General features: G+C 44.4%; 1 protein-coding gene across 1 annotated transcript in view; it reads left to right on the plus strand.

Annotated features, from left to right (window-relative positions):
• The window catches only part of cacna1aa (calcium channel, voltage-dependent, P/Q type, alpha 1A subunit, a), a gene marked incomplete at its 5' end in the record, with an annotated part of 149,325 nt that overhangs the window by 56,507 nt on the left and 77,818 nt on the right, over positions 1 to 15,000 (plus strand). The window contains 6 exons of the mRNA XM_079519710.1: positions 2,818 to 2,970; positions 4,282 to 4,469; positions 11,256 to 11,359; positions 11,752 to 11,867; positions 13,421 to 13,459; positions 14,147 to 14,230. Coding sequence (XP_079375836.1) covers positions 2,818 to 2,970; positions 4,282 to 4,469; positions 11,256 to 11,359; positions 11,752 to 11,867; positions 13,421 to 13,459; positions 14,147 to 14,230 — 684 coding nt within the window. The remainder of the gene's footprint in view (positions 1 to 2,817; positions 2,971 to 4,281; positions 4,470 to 11,255; positions 11,360 to 11,751; positions 11,868 to 13,420; positions 13,460 to 14,146; positions 14,231 to 15,000) is intronic.

A 15,000-nucleotide genomic window follows, 5' to 3' on the forward strand; every position in this document is an offset into this window, starting at 1 on the left:
CCCAAACCCTAACCCTAAACTCAGTCTTAACCGGCCACGTAGGTTGCTAACCCTCACCTCAGTCTTAACTGGCTACGCCTCAGTCTTAACCGGCCACGTAGGTCGCTAACCCTAACCTCAGTCTTAACCGGCCACATAGGTTGCTAACTCTAACCTCAGTCTTAACCGGCCACGTAGGTCGCTGACCCTAACCTCAGTCTTAACTGGCCACGTAGGTCACTAACCCTAACCTCAGTCTTAACCGGACACTTAGGTCGGACTATTAGGGAGGTCGCACTTATGGGCAGTCCCCCTTTGTTGTGGGGTACCTAGCAAACAATAGAGATGTTAACAGTTGTTACGACGTGAGATTTAATGGTGAGTCCATGCATATCTGGGGACAGTCTCGTCCTCCTCACAGAGCTGCTGTTCATAGTGGTAACATTGTATGGGAGCTGGCCGTGTATTGCATGTTTGTGTTTGTGATTATCTGTAGCATAACGGGGCGGTGCTACTGTGGGCAGCGTGTGCGTGTAGAGCTGGCTACTGGAGCAGCCTCTCTTCTACACTCAAAAAGTTAAATTGCAATGTCAATTATCAGGAAGTGTAAACAATAAATCAATGGCTGTTAACGTTCCTATTAGTATGTAGAAGATCGAATATGAAATATGAACATCGAATCTCACTCCCAAAAATATGCAGTTTTCTTTTATGTTCATGTTCATCCATTGTGGTTTAATAACAGGTCTGCATATTTAGTAATTAGTAACATATTTAAATCGGCAATCCCACCCAACCCACCTCTCCTCCACCACCACCCTGACATGACGACATGAAAGATGTGCTTGGTGCAGAAAAGGGTCTCTAAATTGGAATGAAACATAACTAACTTGTAGCCTAATTTGCGTAATTTATTAACCATTTTTGTTTTTTACTTTTATTTGAGATAAAGGATTCTCAGAAGGTAATTTTTACTTTTACTTTAGTAATTCTTTATGGGAGCAACTGTACTTTTTTTCTTGAGTACAGATTTCCAGTACTCTACGCACCCCTGCAGCATCAGAACGAATGTGAACAGAGATGTTACATTCTCCCTAACAAGCAATTAACCACTTTAAACCTGGCATCCCTATTTTGGGCATTTTATTATAGGTGAGAATGAATGAAAAAGAATCCCAAATTTAAAAACATTTGTGAAATTAGCAGATCTACAAGCACATAGCCATAAGACGTTGCGATGAAACACGTTATGAGCCTGTTTGGCTATTTTTGTAAAAAACAAAGTGTAAAATAAGGTTTAAGTGGTTAATCTATGATCGCTAATCCTATTATCTCTGCTAGCCGGGGGCGGGTATTATGTTTTCGCCCCTGTCCGTCCATGTGTGTGTCTTGTCTGTTTGTATTTGAGCAGCTGATCTTGAGCACAGATGGACCGGTCGGCGTGAAACTTTGCATACACACTCCCATTAGGCCAAGGCCGATGTTTCTAATTAGCCTCATGGGGGCCACTATAACAGGCTGCTTCATGTTTTAGCCTATAACCTTTGAACCGTAGGTTGTACATTGTATTTTCATCCCTGGATTCCTTGGGTCATGATACAACTAGGCCATTTTCCATTTTCGCCTGACCAAGCCCATTTTTCCCATTTTCTTCTATTTTGCGTTTTCGTCAAAACATACTTTGCTGCTACTCTTACAGATTCAGTCAAAAAGTCCGATTTGGGGCCCATTTTACAAATTAAAAAATGCCACAAATCATGAATGCAGCCTCAAATTTCAATCATTGAGAGCCCTTAAACATTTTCTTCCAATTTAGGCACAAATGAGTCTTGTGACAATTACCGTCAAACAGGATTTTGATTCTCATAAGTTTGCCTGTAATTGTCTTCACAAATAATGATGTGAGTGGAACCTATTTCTTATAACAAAAGGAGCGGCTCTCAACTCACTTTAGATGCTCCAAAACATTAACTCATTGTTTTGGAGTATATAAAGTGAGTTGCAAGCCCTTCCTTTTGTTTGATTGAGCTGCTTTTGCCGTTTGGCTCAGCACCAAAGACGGAGGATGTGCGTTATGTTTTATTTTTGAATGGAACCTATATTTCTTACCAAAAATGCCATATGCGAGGCCTGGCGGAGATTTGCGCTCCTGGGAGCACACTTTTATAATTTCTTTCTTACTTACTTTATTTATTTATTTACATTTTCTATGGTGGTACATTTGTAATACTATACTATTGTGTTACAATGTACCACCATAATAACCGCAGCTCAATGAATTATGTACCTGATATATACCACATGATATATAATATACCACACCTTATGTATATATCATGCACCTTATGTAGCGTATATATTGCACACTGCCATGTTGATATCTGATCTAACTTCCTTGATCTAACTTTACTAATTACCGTAAACTGTATTTTAAGGGTCTAAACATCTGTTGTGCAAAAGACAATCTGCTAAGATTTTGTTTTTGTTTGTGATTTGCATGTAAAAAGAATTTCAAAAAAGGTTAGAATCCCATTTACACCATGTGTAAGCTGGTAATGAAGGTTTATATATTATTTTTTTATTATTATTATTATTATTATTCATTTTTTTTTCACAAACCATGAGAGTTAGCTACAAGCTAATCTTCTAAGTAGCATTCCTAGATTGATTCACTTTCAACATTTTATTTATTTTTTCAAAAACTTTCCAAAATTGCAAAGATAGCCGATCTAAACGCTCTACTCTTTGAGCATCTGTTTATAAACAATTGTGAACAGTGTGAAAATAGGGCTTAAGTGGTTCAATAATCTGTGATGCTGAATGCTCTTTGTCCTCCAGGCCTGCAGGTGGTGCTGAAGTCCATCATGAAGGCCATGATCCCTCTGCTCCAGATTGGCCTGCTGCTCTTCTTTGCCATCCTCATGTTCGCCATCATCGGCCTTGAGTTCTACATGGGCAAATTCCACACGACCTGCTTTGACAATCATACAGGTGACGGCCTGCTGACTAGATGTTTGTGTGCGTGCGTGTACTAAATGGTGGTGCGGCGGTGTCTCAGGGGTAGAGTGGCCGGCAGAACAGCCGGATGGGAACCAGTTCGAACCCAGGCTTCCCCAGAGTTAGTGTCAAAGTGTCCTTGAGCAAGACTCTGAACCCCTAATTGCTCCTGATGTGCTGGTTGGTGCCTTGCATGGTTTCCTCCACCATCGGTGTATGAATATGTGTCCATGGGTGACTGTAATGCACAACCTATGTAAAGCGCTTTGGATAAAAGCGCTATATTAATGCACCATTTACCATTTACTTAACATACTTGTGAATTTGCAAACTTACCTTTTTCCTGGTCCTCACAAGAGAAATGGTTATTGGTTAAAATTGTTTTAGAGTTGTGTAATTACAATTAGGAAAAGATTCAGGTTGGTGTCCTAACATTATAAAAATAACCAGCTCAGTGGCCTTGTGGTTGGAGTGTCCACCCTGAGATTGGCTCGGCAAGGCTTACTTACTTAAGTATACAAACGCGCACGTGCGTGCGTGCGTGCGTGCGTGCGTGCGTGCGTGCGTGCGTGCGTGCGTGCGTGCGTCTGTGCACTGTAGCCCCTAGCATAGATGAACTTAATTTGCTCAGTGTCCAAGTAATGTACATCTGTTCTTCTTTGGGAGGAATTTTGCCTGATTTATACCTACTGTAATGTGGGTGTCGCGCACAGAGGGTAGCACATCTACAATTTCACAACTTGCCGCACTGCAATACGTTGTGAGCTTGTAGATCTAAGTATAATTATTGATTATCAGGCTATTCGACAATAGCCGATGTACAAGCTCACAACGCGTCGCACTACATTGTGAGCTTGTAGAATGGCTATTTTTAAAACATTTCTGATTAATAATTGGATTCTTTATTGATAATAAACATTTGCAAAGTAACTAATAATAATTGTCGTTGTGCGGTGGGTACTGGGAGCTGATGTTCTGACCATTTAACACGGCTGCCGTGTGAAGTGGTCAGGTGCATTTTAATGGTCAATCAATCGATTGTGTTCCATCTTGGAATAGCCTACTGGAACTAACATAGTATACTTTAAGTTCTTGTTTAACTGTATTACAATTTAAACGTTTTCAAGGTTTTAAAGAAAAAATACCCTTTTTTGTATTAATGTTAATGTATGATTAAAATCGAACTGTTTTGCCAATTATTTAGGGCCTGCTTGCAACATATTCTCCCCGGCCCACAGGCTTGAACCTCTGTTATAAAACTATGGTACACCTGATCAGCAACCCTTCCTTGTCCGTCCTTTTCAGATGAGATTCGAGATGAGTACCCGTGCGGGACAGAGGCCCCGGCCAGACTGTGTCCGGAGGGCACGGTGTGTCGAAAGTACTGGCTGGGACCGAACTATGGCATCACCCAGTTTGACAACATTCTGTTTGCTGTTCTCACCGTCTTCCAATGTATCACCATGGAGGGCTGGACCGACCTGCTCTACGTTGTAAGTACTGTTGAGTTGACACGACATTTTAAGTTGACCGTTAATTGTCATACAAATAGTAATGGTTAATTGTGTTTTGGGCATTCATTGAACATTGGAACATTTCGGTTTGCCTTTTAGGCTTTGTACAAAGAAATAACAATGACCGCTAGCGTTAATGAAAAATGTATTTTATTTTATTTTATTTAACCATTTTATACTTCATTTTTTGTCAAATAATAGCGGAAACCATTTTTCAACAGATCAATTTATACAGATGAATGGAAATGATTATGTCAAATAATTGCGATTATATCAAATAATTGTGATCGGGCGATTATGTAACACTTGTGACAGAACATTACTGCTGAGCAGAGTTCTCCAGTTATTGTGACCACAAATAGATTATGGACGGTAGCTCAGGGTGCGTCCGGGTGGCGCACTGACGTAGCGCACATATGTCTGATTGGCAGTGGTTCAGATCTGACTCACGACCTGCGCTGCATGTACTGTAGTACTCACTCTGCTCCTTCTCCTCGGTTTGTTTCCACTTGACTGTCCTGGAGAAAAGAGACAAAAGACAGATATCGTCGGGAGAAACGTGTATGTTACTTTTCAGGAAATGTAACGAGGGACCCGAGTTCCAATTCACAAAATGTAGTCACAGTGTAATTTATTCACAAACTCTTAATAAATTTCACTTTCTTTTCACTTTTCGTTTTTAAAATGGCGAAAATAGCAGATTTGCAATGTCACAGTGTGTCACAATGCGACATGCTGTGTCCGAGTAGGCTATTTTCACTACTTGTATGACATACGGTAAAGAAAAAAGGAGATACTGTACAAGGGTTCAGGCATCCAAATGGCCCTGCTATGAACATAATAGGCTACACATTAGTTGCATAATTGCCGATGCCGTCAAAAATGTCAAATAATGGCCGACATATTGGCCAGACCAATTGCCCCGGCTCTAGCCACGTCCATGTTGATTCTTGGGAATCTCAGCATTGACGGAACATTTCACTAGCACCTGCAGCGAACATATAGAGCAGTTGCTAGTTGAGTGAGTCAGTTTACCTTCCTCAACCTAGATGTCCATGTTATTTGACATTCAAATCTTGTATTAAAATTGGCTACAAGGAGGGCGTTCTGGTGGCTGGCCGGCGTTCTGGTGGCTGGCCGGCGGGCGGACATCTGACATATAGGAATGTCACTATGACTCAGACATATATGGAGACCAGTTGTCCAGGGCCACAGATTCGACCACTATGCCCATATATGGAGACCAGTTGTCCAGGGCCACAGATTCGACCACTATGCCCGCATTTGGTCATGTGCATATATGGGGCCAATCACAACAGTGTTATATCATTGACCTAAATGGCGTAATGTCAACATGGAATATCAGAAATATCAGAAATGACTTGGACAGGTGGTAAACTGTAGTTAAACTTGCAGAGTGACGCATTACTTTACCTGGGTTACATCTTGTGATATTGTACTTGACATTAAATAATAATCCTGTTTAGTGTAAAATAGGCTACAGCTTGTTGTTACGCTGCTGTTGCAGTGTAACAACTGTTGACTCAGACATGGGATCGGTGTTGCGATGCAGGTGTGAGGACTGCATAGTGGCCCGAACTGTAGATGTGTAGATTTTAATATAAATTTGTATTTAAAAAATCACACTTGTGTGAAGTGAGGGGCGCTCTAATCATCATACATCATCATACATCACATTCCGAACATTTAATTCATTAGCAACCTTGAGGGTTGGACACATCCCACTGATACGTCCTTGCAGAGTGAGGGTCATGGTGGACACATCCCACTGATACGTCCTTGCAGAGTGAGGGTCATGGACACATCCCACTGATACGTCCTTGCAGAGTGAGAGTCATGGACACATCCCACTGATACGTCCTTGCATAGTGAGGGTCATGGACACATCCCACTGATACGTCCTTGCAGAGTGAGGGTCATGGACACATCCCACTGATACGTCCTTGCATAGTGAGGGTCATGGACACATCCCACTGATACGTCCTTGCAGAGTGAGGGTCATGGACACATCCCACTGATACGTCCTTGCAGAGTGAGGTCATGGACACATCCCACTGATACGTCCTTGCAGAGTGAGGGTCATGGACACATCCCACTGATACGTCCTTGCAGAGTGAGGGTCATGGACACATCCCACTGATACGTCCTTGCAGAGTGAGGGTCATGGACACATCCCACTGATACGTCCTTGCAGAGTGAGGGTCATGGACACATCCCACTGATACGTCCTTGCAGAGTGAGGGTCAGGGACACATCCCACTGATACGTCCTTGCAGAGTGAGGGTCAGGGACACATCCCACTGATACGTCCTTGCAGAGTGAGGGTCAGGGACACATCCCACTGATACGTCCTTGCAGAGTGAGGGTCATGGTGGACATATCCCACTGATACGTCCTTGCAGAGTGAGGGTCATGGACACATCCCACTGATACGTCCTTGCAGAGTGAGGGTTGGACACATCCCACTGATACGTCCTTGCAGAGTGAGGGTCAGGGACACATCCCACTGATACGTCCTTGCAGAGTGAGGGTTGGACACATCCCACTGATACGTCCTTGCAGAGTGAGGGTCATGGACACATCCCACTGATACGTCCTTGCAGAGTGAGGGTCATGGACACATCCCACTGATACGTCCTTGCAGAGTGAGGGTCAGGGACACATCCCACTGATACGTCCTTGCAGAGTGAGGGTCAGGGACACATCCCACTGATACGTCCTTGCAGAGTGAGGGTTGGACACATCCCACTGATACGTCCTTGCAGAGTGAGGGTCATGGACACATCCCACTGATACGTCCTTGCAGAGTGAGGGTCATGGACACATCCCACTGATACGTCCTTGCAGAGTGAGGGTTGGACACATCCCACTGATACGTCCTTGCAGAGTGAGGGTCAGGGACACATCCCACTGATACGTCCTTGCAGAGTGAGAGTCATGGACAGATCCCACTGATACGTCCTTGCAGAGTGAGGGTCATGGACACATCCCACTGATACGTCCTTGCAGAGTGAGAGTCATGGACAGATCCCACTGATACGTCCTTGCAGAGTGAGGGTCATGGACACATCCCACTGATACGTCCTTGCAGAGTGAGGACACATCCCACTGATACGTCCTTGCAGAGTGAGAGTCATGGACAGATCCCACTGATACGTCCTTGCAGAGTGAGGGTCATGGACACATCCCACTGATACGTCCTTGCAGAGTGAGGGTCATGGACACATCCCACTGATACGTCCTTGCAGAGTGAGGGTCATGGACACATCCCACTGATACGTCCTTGCAGAGTGAGGGTCATGGACACATCCCTCTGATACGTCCTTGCAGAGTGAGGGTTGGACACATCCCACTGATACGTCCTTGCAGAGTGAGGACACATCCCACTGATACGTCCTTGCAGAGTGAGGACACATCCCACTGATACGTCCTTGCAGAGTGAGGGTCATGGACACATCCCACTGATACGTCCTTGCAGAGTGAGGGTCATGGACACATCCCACTGATACGTCCTTGCAGAGTGAGGGTCATGGACACATCCCACTGATACGTCCTTGCAGAGTGAGAGTCATGGACACATCCCACTGATACGTCCTTGCAGAGTGAGGGTCATGGACACATCCCACTGATACGTCCTTGCAGAGTGAGGACACATCCCACTGATACGTCCTTGCAGAGTGAGGGTCATGGACACATCCCACTGATACGTCCTTGCAGAGTGAGAGTCATGGACACATCCCACTGATACGTCCTTGCAGAGTGAGGGTCAGGGACACATCCCACTGATACGTCCTTGCAGAGTTACAGATCTCAGTGCTCACTGTAGCGTGCCTGTTTCAAAGCATGGTGGGTTTCAAACTGACACCTGTCATCTCCAGTGATTCTCTCTCTCCCTCTCTCTCTCACACACACACACACACACACACACGCACGCAGGCACGCACACACACACACACACACACACACACACACACACACACACACACACACACACACACACACACACACACACATGCACGCATCTCATTCCGTCTTTCGGCCCTATCTCTGTTTGCATTGACTTCCCTGTTATCGCCTGATTTGTACACAGGGTAAATAGCTGATCCACAGTCCAAGCTCACAATGTGCGAGGCATTGCGAGCTTGTAGATCAGCTATTTGTTGTGTATAAGTATAACTCTGTCTTCCATTTCCACTTTCTCTTCCTTCATCCGTTCCTGCCCCACCCAGTCCTAGCTGTCACTCTATATCTGCCTGACTCTCTCTCTCTCTCTCTCTCTCTCTCTCTCCCTCCCTCGATGCTGCTCTATATTTAAAATGATCCGTTCAGCCCAAGTTATTCTCACAGCTGCTGAGGAGTGTGTGTGTGTGTGTGTGTGTGTGTGTGTGTGGGGGGGGTGATAAAAGTTTAATGGGAGAAAAAAAAAGGTCTGCGGTACGCGGCAGTAAGTACATGCAGGAGGAGGAGGAGGGGCTGAAGGTTTTTGAGGAAAAGCTGGGGAGGCATTATTCTTGGGAGGACGTTTAGAACATAAAGGAAGGTCACAGGAAAGAAGGGATGCAAGGAAGGAGGACAGAGGAATGAAGTCATCGAACAAACTAATGACGTCAAGAGGGGACGGTGGGGCGAGCAATGGGGACCGAGGAAGAGAGCAAACGGGCGAGGCGGGTGGGGGGTAAAAATGAAGAGAACGAGAAAGAGGACAGGGCGAAGGGAGGCTTGAAGGAGTCCGGGAGCGTTATGCATTATTTACTGTGTACAGAGCAGCCCGGCAGCGAGCGTGGAGGATATGGATTTACTTTAAACACAGTGTCAGCCTCGCCGTTGTTTACAGTTACAGTACAACATGCAGAGAAATGCATACATGTTGCTGTCCTTTCCTGTGCACAACCATGCAACAGTTGCAGTCACTGCTGTGGGAGAAATGCTTACAGTTCGTTTTAACAGCAGGTATTTTCCGAAAGTGTGTGATAGCCATAGAGTATAAAGAAGGATAGAGACTGAACCGGCGCGATAGCCCCCCCCCCCCCGCTATTCATGTCAGTGGAAGTTGCTCAGTGGCGTTTTGAAGCACCTGGAAGAACCGTCTACTTCCGCATTTGACCACCAAATGGTGGTCAAATGCGGAAGTGCAACCGAGCGCTCAATGTTAAAGCCCAGCTGCACAGGGTTTCCTCGTCATGAATCCACAGGTCCGCCTGCAGTCCCTCCTCTTACCACTAGGGCCGAGCGCCTCAACGTTGGAGAGCCTCACTGGGGCCTTGGTGATAGCAGGCGGAGAGGCGATAGTCGAAAAGTAGGCAGAGGAACGTCGTTCAAAAACATGACAATATTTTATCTTTTTGGACGACATCGTTCGGTGATAGCCAATCAAATTCATGTGTTGCTTTGTTTACCCTCCATGCGGAACGGTGAGACGTTTACATTACATACTGTATGGTAATGACAGCAGGAACGCCCACTAGGAGATTTTTATCGCCCAAAGTCGCCACTGTTCGCCAGCTGTTAAAACGTAGGGTTAGACTTGGAGCTTTCATCAGCATTGCAAGACAAATATAAAAAAATATATATCAAATGTGTTGCAAACTTGAAGATAAAATTGCAATGCAATGGACCAAAGTACCAAAGTACAAAAATGTACAATAAGTCCAAGGATAAAATGTAGGATAAATACAAATTCTACATACTGTAGGCCAGTTTAATTTGGGTGACGCAGGGGGAACCACTATGGAGATTAGGGTTTTGGCATGGCTTGGCTGGGTGTTCCAACGAACACAATTGGCTGTGTTCATGGGAGGGAAGTCAGCCGGGGAAAGCGATCCCTGTCACTGCACTTGCATCTCCTAAAGTTTGCTCAGTGCGAGTGTTCATTGTAAAATACTGTGGTGCACTAAAAATAAGCTGGCTGGTGGCGTTACACGTATTAAAGGTGCCACTTGCTCGGCTGCACCCTCCCTAAGAACACCAGCAGTATTTCCTGAACCTGTGAATTCGGGACAGCGGATAGTTGAGTTTGGTGTCCCTCTATAGAGGGTATATGCGCGTGACATCATCATCATACCCGGACGGTATGCGGGAACGCCTACTGAGTGGCTACTTTCTGGCCTTGACAGCCCATACTGTACATCCAAACAGAAACATCTGATTGCATTAGACGACGTTAAGCAACGTTAAACTCACTTTTCCACTTACTTTGCCACTCGATTTGCCACTCGATTTCCCATTCACGTTATGCATGCTCATACCCTCTATTAGAGATTCAGCTGAAAAAGTGATGCACAGTATAGGCTACTGTACATTGGCAAGCCTTTGCAACTGCATTTGCACACAAAACCAACTCTACTTTTTCATGCTTAGTTTCCACCATTGTTGCAGATGGGGAACTGTTTTTATTTTTTTGTATTGCGGTATAACTTTCAAGTCTTTGTAATAGGGGCTATATTTCTGCTTTAGGATCAGCACCAGATACCTGAGGCGTACAAGTCTTCTTAAGTCATCTTTGCTGGGAGTGGTGGTGAATTGATGAGACTTTGCAGAGATCGACAAAGTGATGTTTCTGTCAGCTTTAAGAGACTGTTCTATAACCCTGAGGAGACGAGTGAACCTGTGTGTGTGTGTGTGTGTGTGTGTGTGTGTGTGTGTGTGTGTGTGTGTGTGTGTGTGTGTGTGTGTGTGTGTGTGTGTGTGTGTGTGTGTGTGTGTGTGTGTGTGTGTGTGTGTGTGTGTGTGTGTGTGTGTGTCCAGAGCAACGATGCCTCAGGGGGTTCGTGGAACTGGATGTACTTCATCCCTCTCATCATCATCGGCTCCTTCTTCATGCTCAACCTGGTGCTTGGTGTACTCTCAGGGTAGGTTTTTTTTTATGGAATGGCCCCCCCCCCCAAGCCCACCCTCCCCACAAACTCAATTGACTGACTTCTATGTAAACCAAAATCCATTAGCCCCCACTCTAAATAGCCAGACCCCCCCCCCCCCCCCCCCCCCCAATTCTGAATATTATGGTCACCCTACTTTAAAGACAAAATGATACATTTAACCTGATAAATGATTCATTAAACTGTGATTAAATTGTGGTTTCTTACATATTCTACAACATGCTATGGATATGTGTGTGTGTGTGTGTGTGTGTGTGTGTGTGTGTGTGTGTGTGTGTGTGTGTGTGTGTGTGTGTGCGTGTGCGTGTGCGTGTGCGTGTGCGCGTGCACGTGTGCGTGTGCGTGCGCGTGTGTGACCCTTGCAGAGAGTTTGCCAAAGAAAGAGAGCGCGTGGAAAACAGGTGTGAGTTTATGAAGCTCCGCCGACAGCAGCAAATAGAGAGGGAACTCAACGGATACCTGGAGTGGATCTGTAAAGCAGGTACATGCACTCTGCATTTATTTACACCCAGAACATTTGTACATTTGAACACACCCATCTTACAGCATTGACTGTGTTTTAGACTACTTAACCTACTAGTCTTCTTTTAGACAGGATCAATTGTTTGAGTGAATTTGACTAGCGATGCCAGTTTCCTCAAACAAGATTCAAAAGCCTTGATCTTTTGAATGTTCCATTTAATTGTTAAGGGTGCAGTTCAACCATTACTGACCCAGCAACACTGAAAGCCAGGTTTGAAAGTTCCAGTAGTCTCGCTCTTACCCTGGTAACCCCTCTCTTGAGAAAAGAGAGTAGATACGTTTTAATGCCATTTTGATGCCAGGAAAGCATCCAATTCAGGTTGCAGAGTAAGGGCATTTCAAATTAGGGGTTATCTTTCACAAAATTGTCACTATTGTGCAAAATAAACCCCACAGTAATGCAATGTCTGTGTCTCACATGACCTCCTTCCTTCCCCCAGGCTTTAAGCAGAATTTGACTACCTTCATACTATTGATACTAAGAGTTATAGTTACAAATAAGCTCTGCCATAATAATGAATACAAAAAAAGAACATCATTTGTGAGTGATAATAGAAGCATACTACACTTTGTCATGACCAAAAAGACATGTTAAAAACATTGATCTATATGGATATGGCACCAATTAAAATGCTTTGATCCTTGGAATGAGACAACCCATGTATCTCTCCAGTTCCTTTTCATTTTAGTTCTGATGGGTGGTTAGATACATGCAGGGACAGAATGAGGAATGGGTGGGCATGGTGTGTGTATAGTGGATGGATGGAAAGAGGTGAGCAAAGGGTGGACAGCAAGTGTACACCGTTTGATCTTCTATAAAAGGCCACCGACATGAATACAGGCCCACTAAAAGCAAAGGGCAGGGTCCAGGCAGACAGACATGAATACAGGCCCACTAAAAGCAAAGGGCAGGGTCCAGGCAGACAGACATGAATACAGGCCCACTAAAAGCAAAGGGCAGGGTCCAGGCAGACAGACACAGGTGCAGCCTAAAGCTTTGCCTTCAGATGTTATTATTAGAATGATCTGTTTTCACCGATGAATATGGAGATTAAATCAGCCCAAACACATGCACACGATCCATATCAGATCTGTCACTTGTAATTTGTGATTTGTAACATTTAATTACGGTATATATTTCGACTTCAAATGAACTTGTAAAATGTCTTAACACATAAAGTGCACATCTGAACTACAAGCACAAGTCTGAATATTGCATGTACAATCAGAATCAGAAGTTTTATTGCCAGATATGTGTGCATGTGCATATAATATAGGCTGTAATATAACAATGAGACATTGCAACATTTTTTAGATCCATAGATGAACATCACCATTCACCACATCACTGATGTGTTTTGTCATGGCATGTCATGTTACATTATATCATGTCATATGTCATTATGTACATGTCACGCTACTAGTATTTTATGTTATGTTATTCTATGTTATTTGTGTTGCTATTTTGACAACTTTGGCTGAATATATCCCTCGTTTATATCTTTCTTGTAGAAGAGGTCCTCTTGGATGATGATGATGGAGAATACGATGGTATGACTTACTACCTTTATTTAAGTTAATAATTGTATTTACATGCACATGTGTTTGTGTGTGTGTGAATAAGAGCATATTCACACTGTCATCCTCCCTACATTAAAATCTATGAGATGTTATACCAAAAGGCGACTTTTAAAACACCCTGAGTGGCATAAACAGAGTTTTCAGTCCTATCAAATAGTAACGCTCGACGCTCAGGACGGAGATTAATAAAAGGACGGAACTTTATTGATATCAAAACCGATCGCATCGCTCCACAGGCTGGGAGCGTCTGTTGGGCAACATTCGATGTCATTTCCGGTTGGGATGTCATCCAAAATGTCCCCCCCCATTTTAGCGGATGAAATCGAAAATCTTAAAACGTGAATAACTCTTGATCTAAATCATCCGTCCAATTCTAATCAAAGATTAGGCAGAGCACTTTCCAATGTTGAGAATAGTTTTACATTTTGAGAAATGTTGGGAACCACTGCTGTAGGCAGTGATATCGGGCGGTTAGTGTGAAAACACACCCTAAGTCAGAGTGTGTGGTCCTGTCATGCCTATTGTGTACAGTACAGTACAGTACAGTACAGTACAGTACAGTACAGTACAGTACAGTACAGTACAGTACAGTACAGTACAGTACAGTACAGTACAGTACAGTACGGTGCTTGAATGTGATGTACGTGTTCTCCACAGGCTCACGAAGGAGAGCCACCAAGAACCACAAGAATAAGGCAGAGCTTCTCAACCCCGAGGACGGAGAAGGGGACCTCGGAGTGGGTAAGAGAAACACCATGAACGCACGCACGCACGCACGCACGCACGCACGCACGCACGCACGCACGCACGCACGCACGCATGCACGCACGCACGCACGCACGCACGCGCCACAGGTACACACACAGATGCTATCTTATCTTGCATATCAGCATTACCTGACTCCTCTCGTCCCCTCCCTGTTTCCTCCTCTGAGTTCCCTACAGTACCTCTCTCCTCTGCTCCCAGCGTTCTGCCCTTCCTTCTCCTCTGTCACCAGTCCTTGGCCGCCTCCCGCAAAGTCATTCCCCACTTCATGTACAGTAGGACAATTATGCTGCGTTAGTGGCTGCTGCAAGCCATTTTCAATATACAAACGTGACGCATGCCACTTGTTGTGTGGTGACCTGCAAAATCTAACCCCAAAAAAGTAAAAGCCTTTTCATATCAAGGTCTTTTATTTTCTTGTCATTCTGTGGGATTCCATGCTGTGTTGATGTTAGTACCATAGGAGAGATGACAGGCAACTGTTGATCAAAATAACCATTCTTCTACATTCTCTAATTGTGTAGACTTCTTAATAATGCAGATGTTTAATAATAATTTAACTCTTGAGAGTGTAAAATGAAACCAAATGGACCCGTAAGTTCCATTTGGTTGCCAACTCTCCATAATTTAGCTGGGGAGCACCTGGAACCCCCTCAAGGACTACTGGTTGGAAATCCATTTCCACTCCCCTACGCAAGCCTTAATATTTCTGTTCATATTCTTTCCGTTCGTACATGGATGCAGTC

The sequence above is a fragment of the Electrona antarctica genome, assembly GCF_951216825.1.
Source record: "Electrona antarctica genome assembly, chromosome: 14".
Lineage (NCBI taxonomy): Eukaryota > Metazoa > Chordata > Actinopteri > Myctophiformes > Myctophidae > Electrona > Electrona antarctica.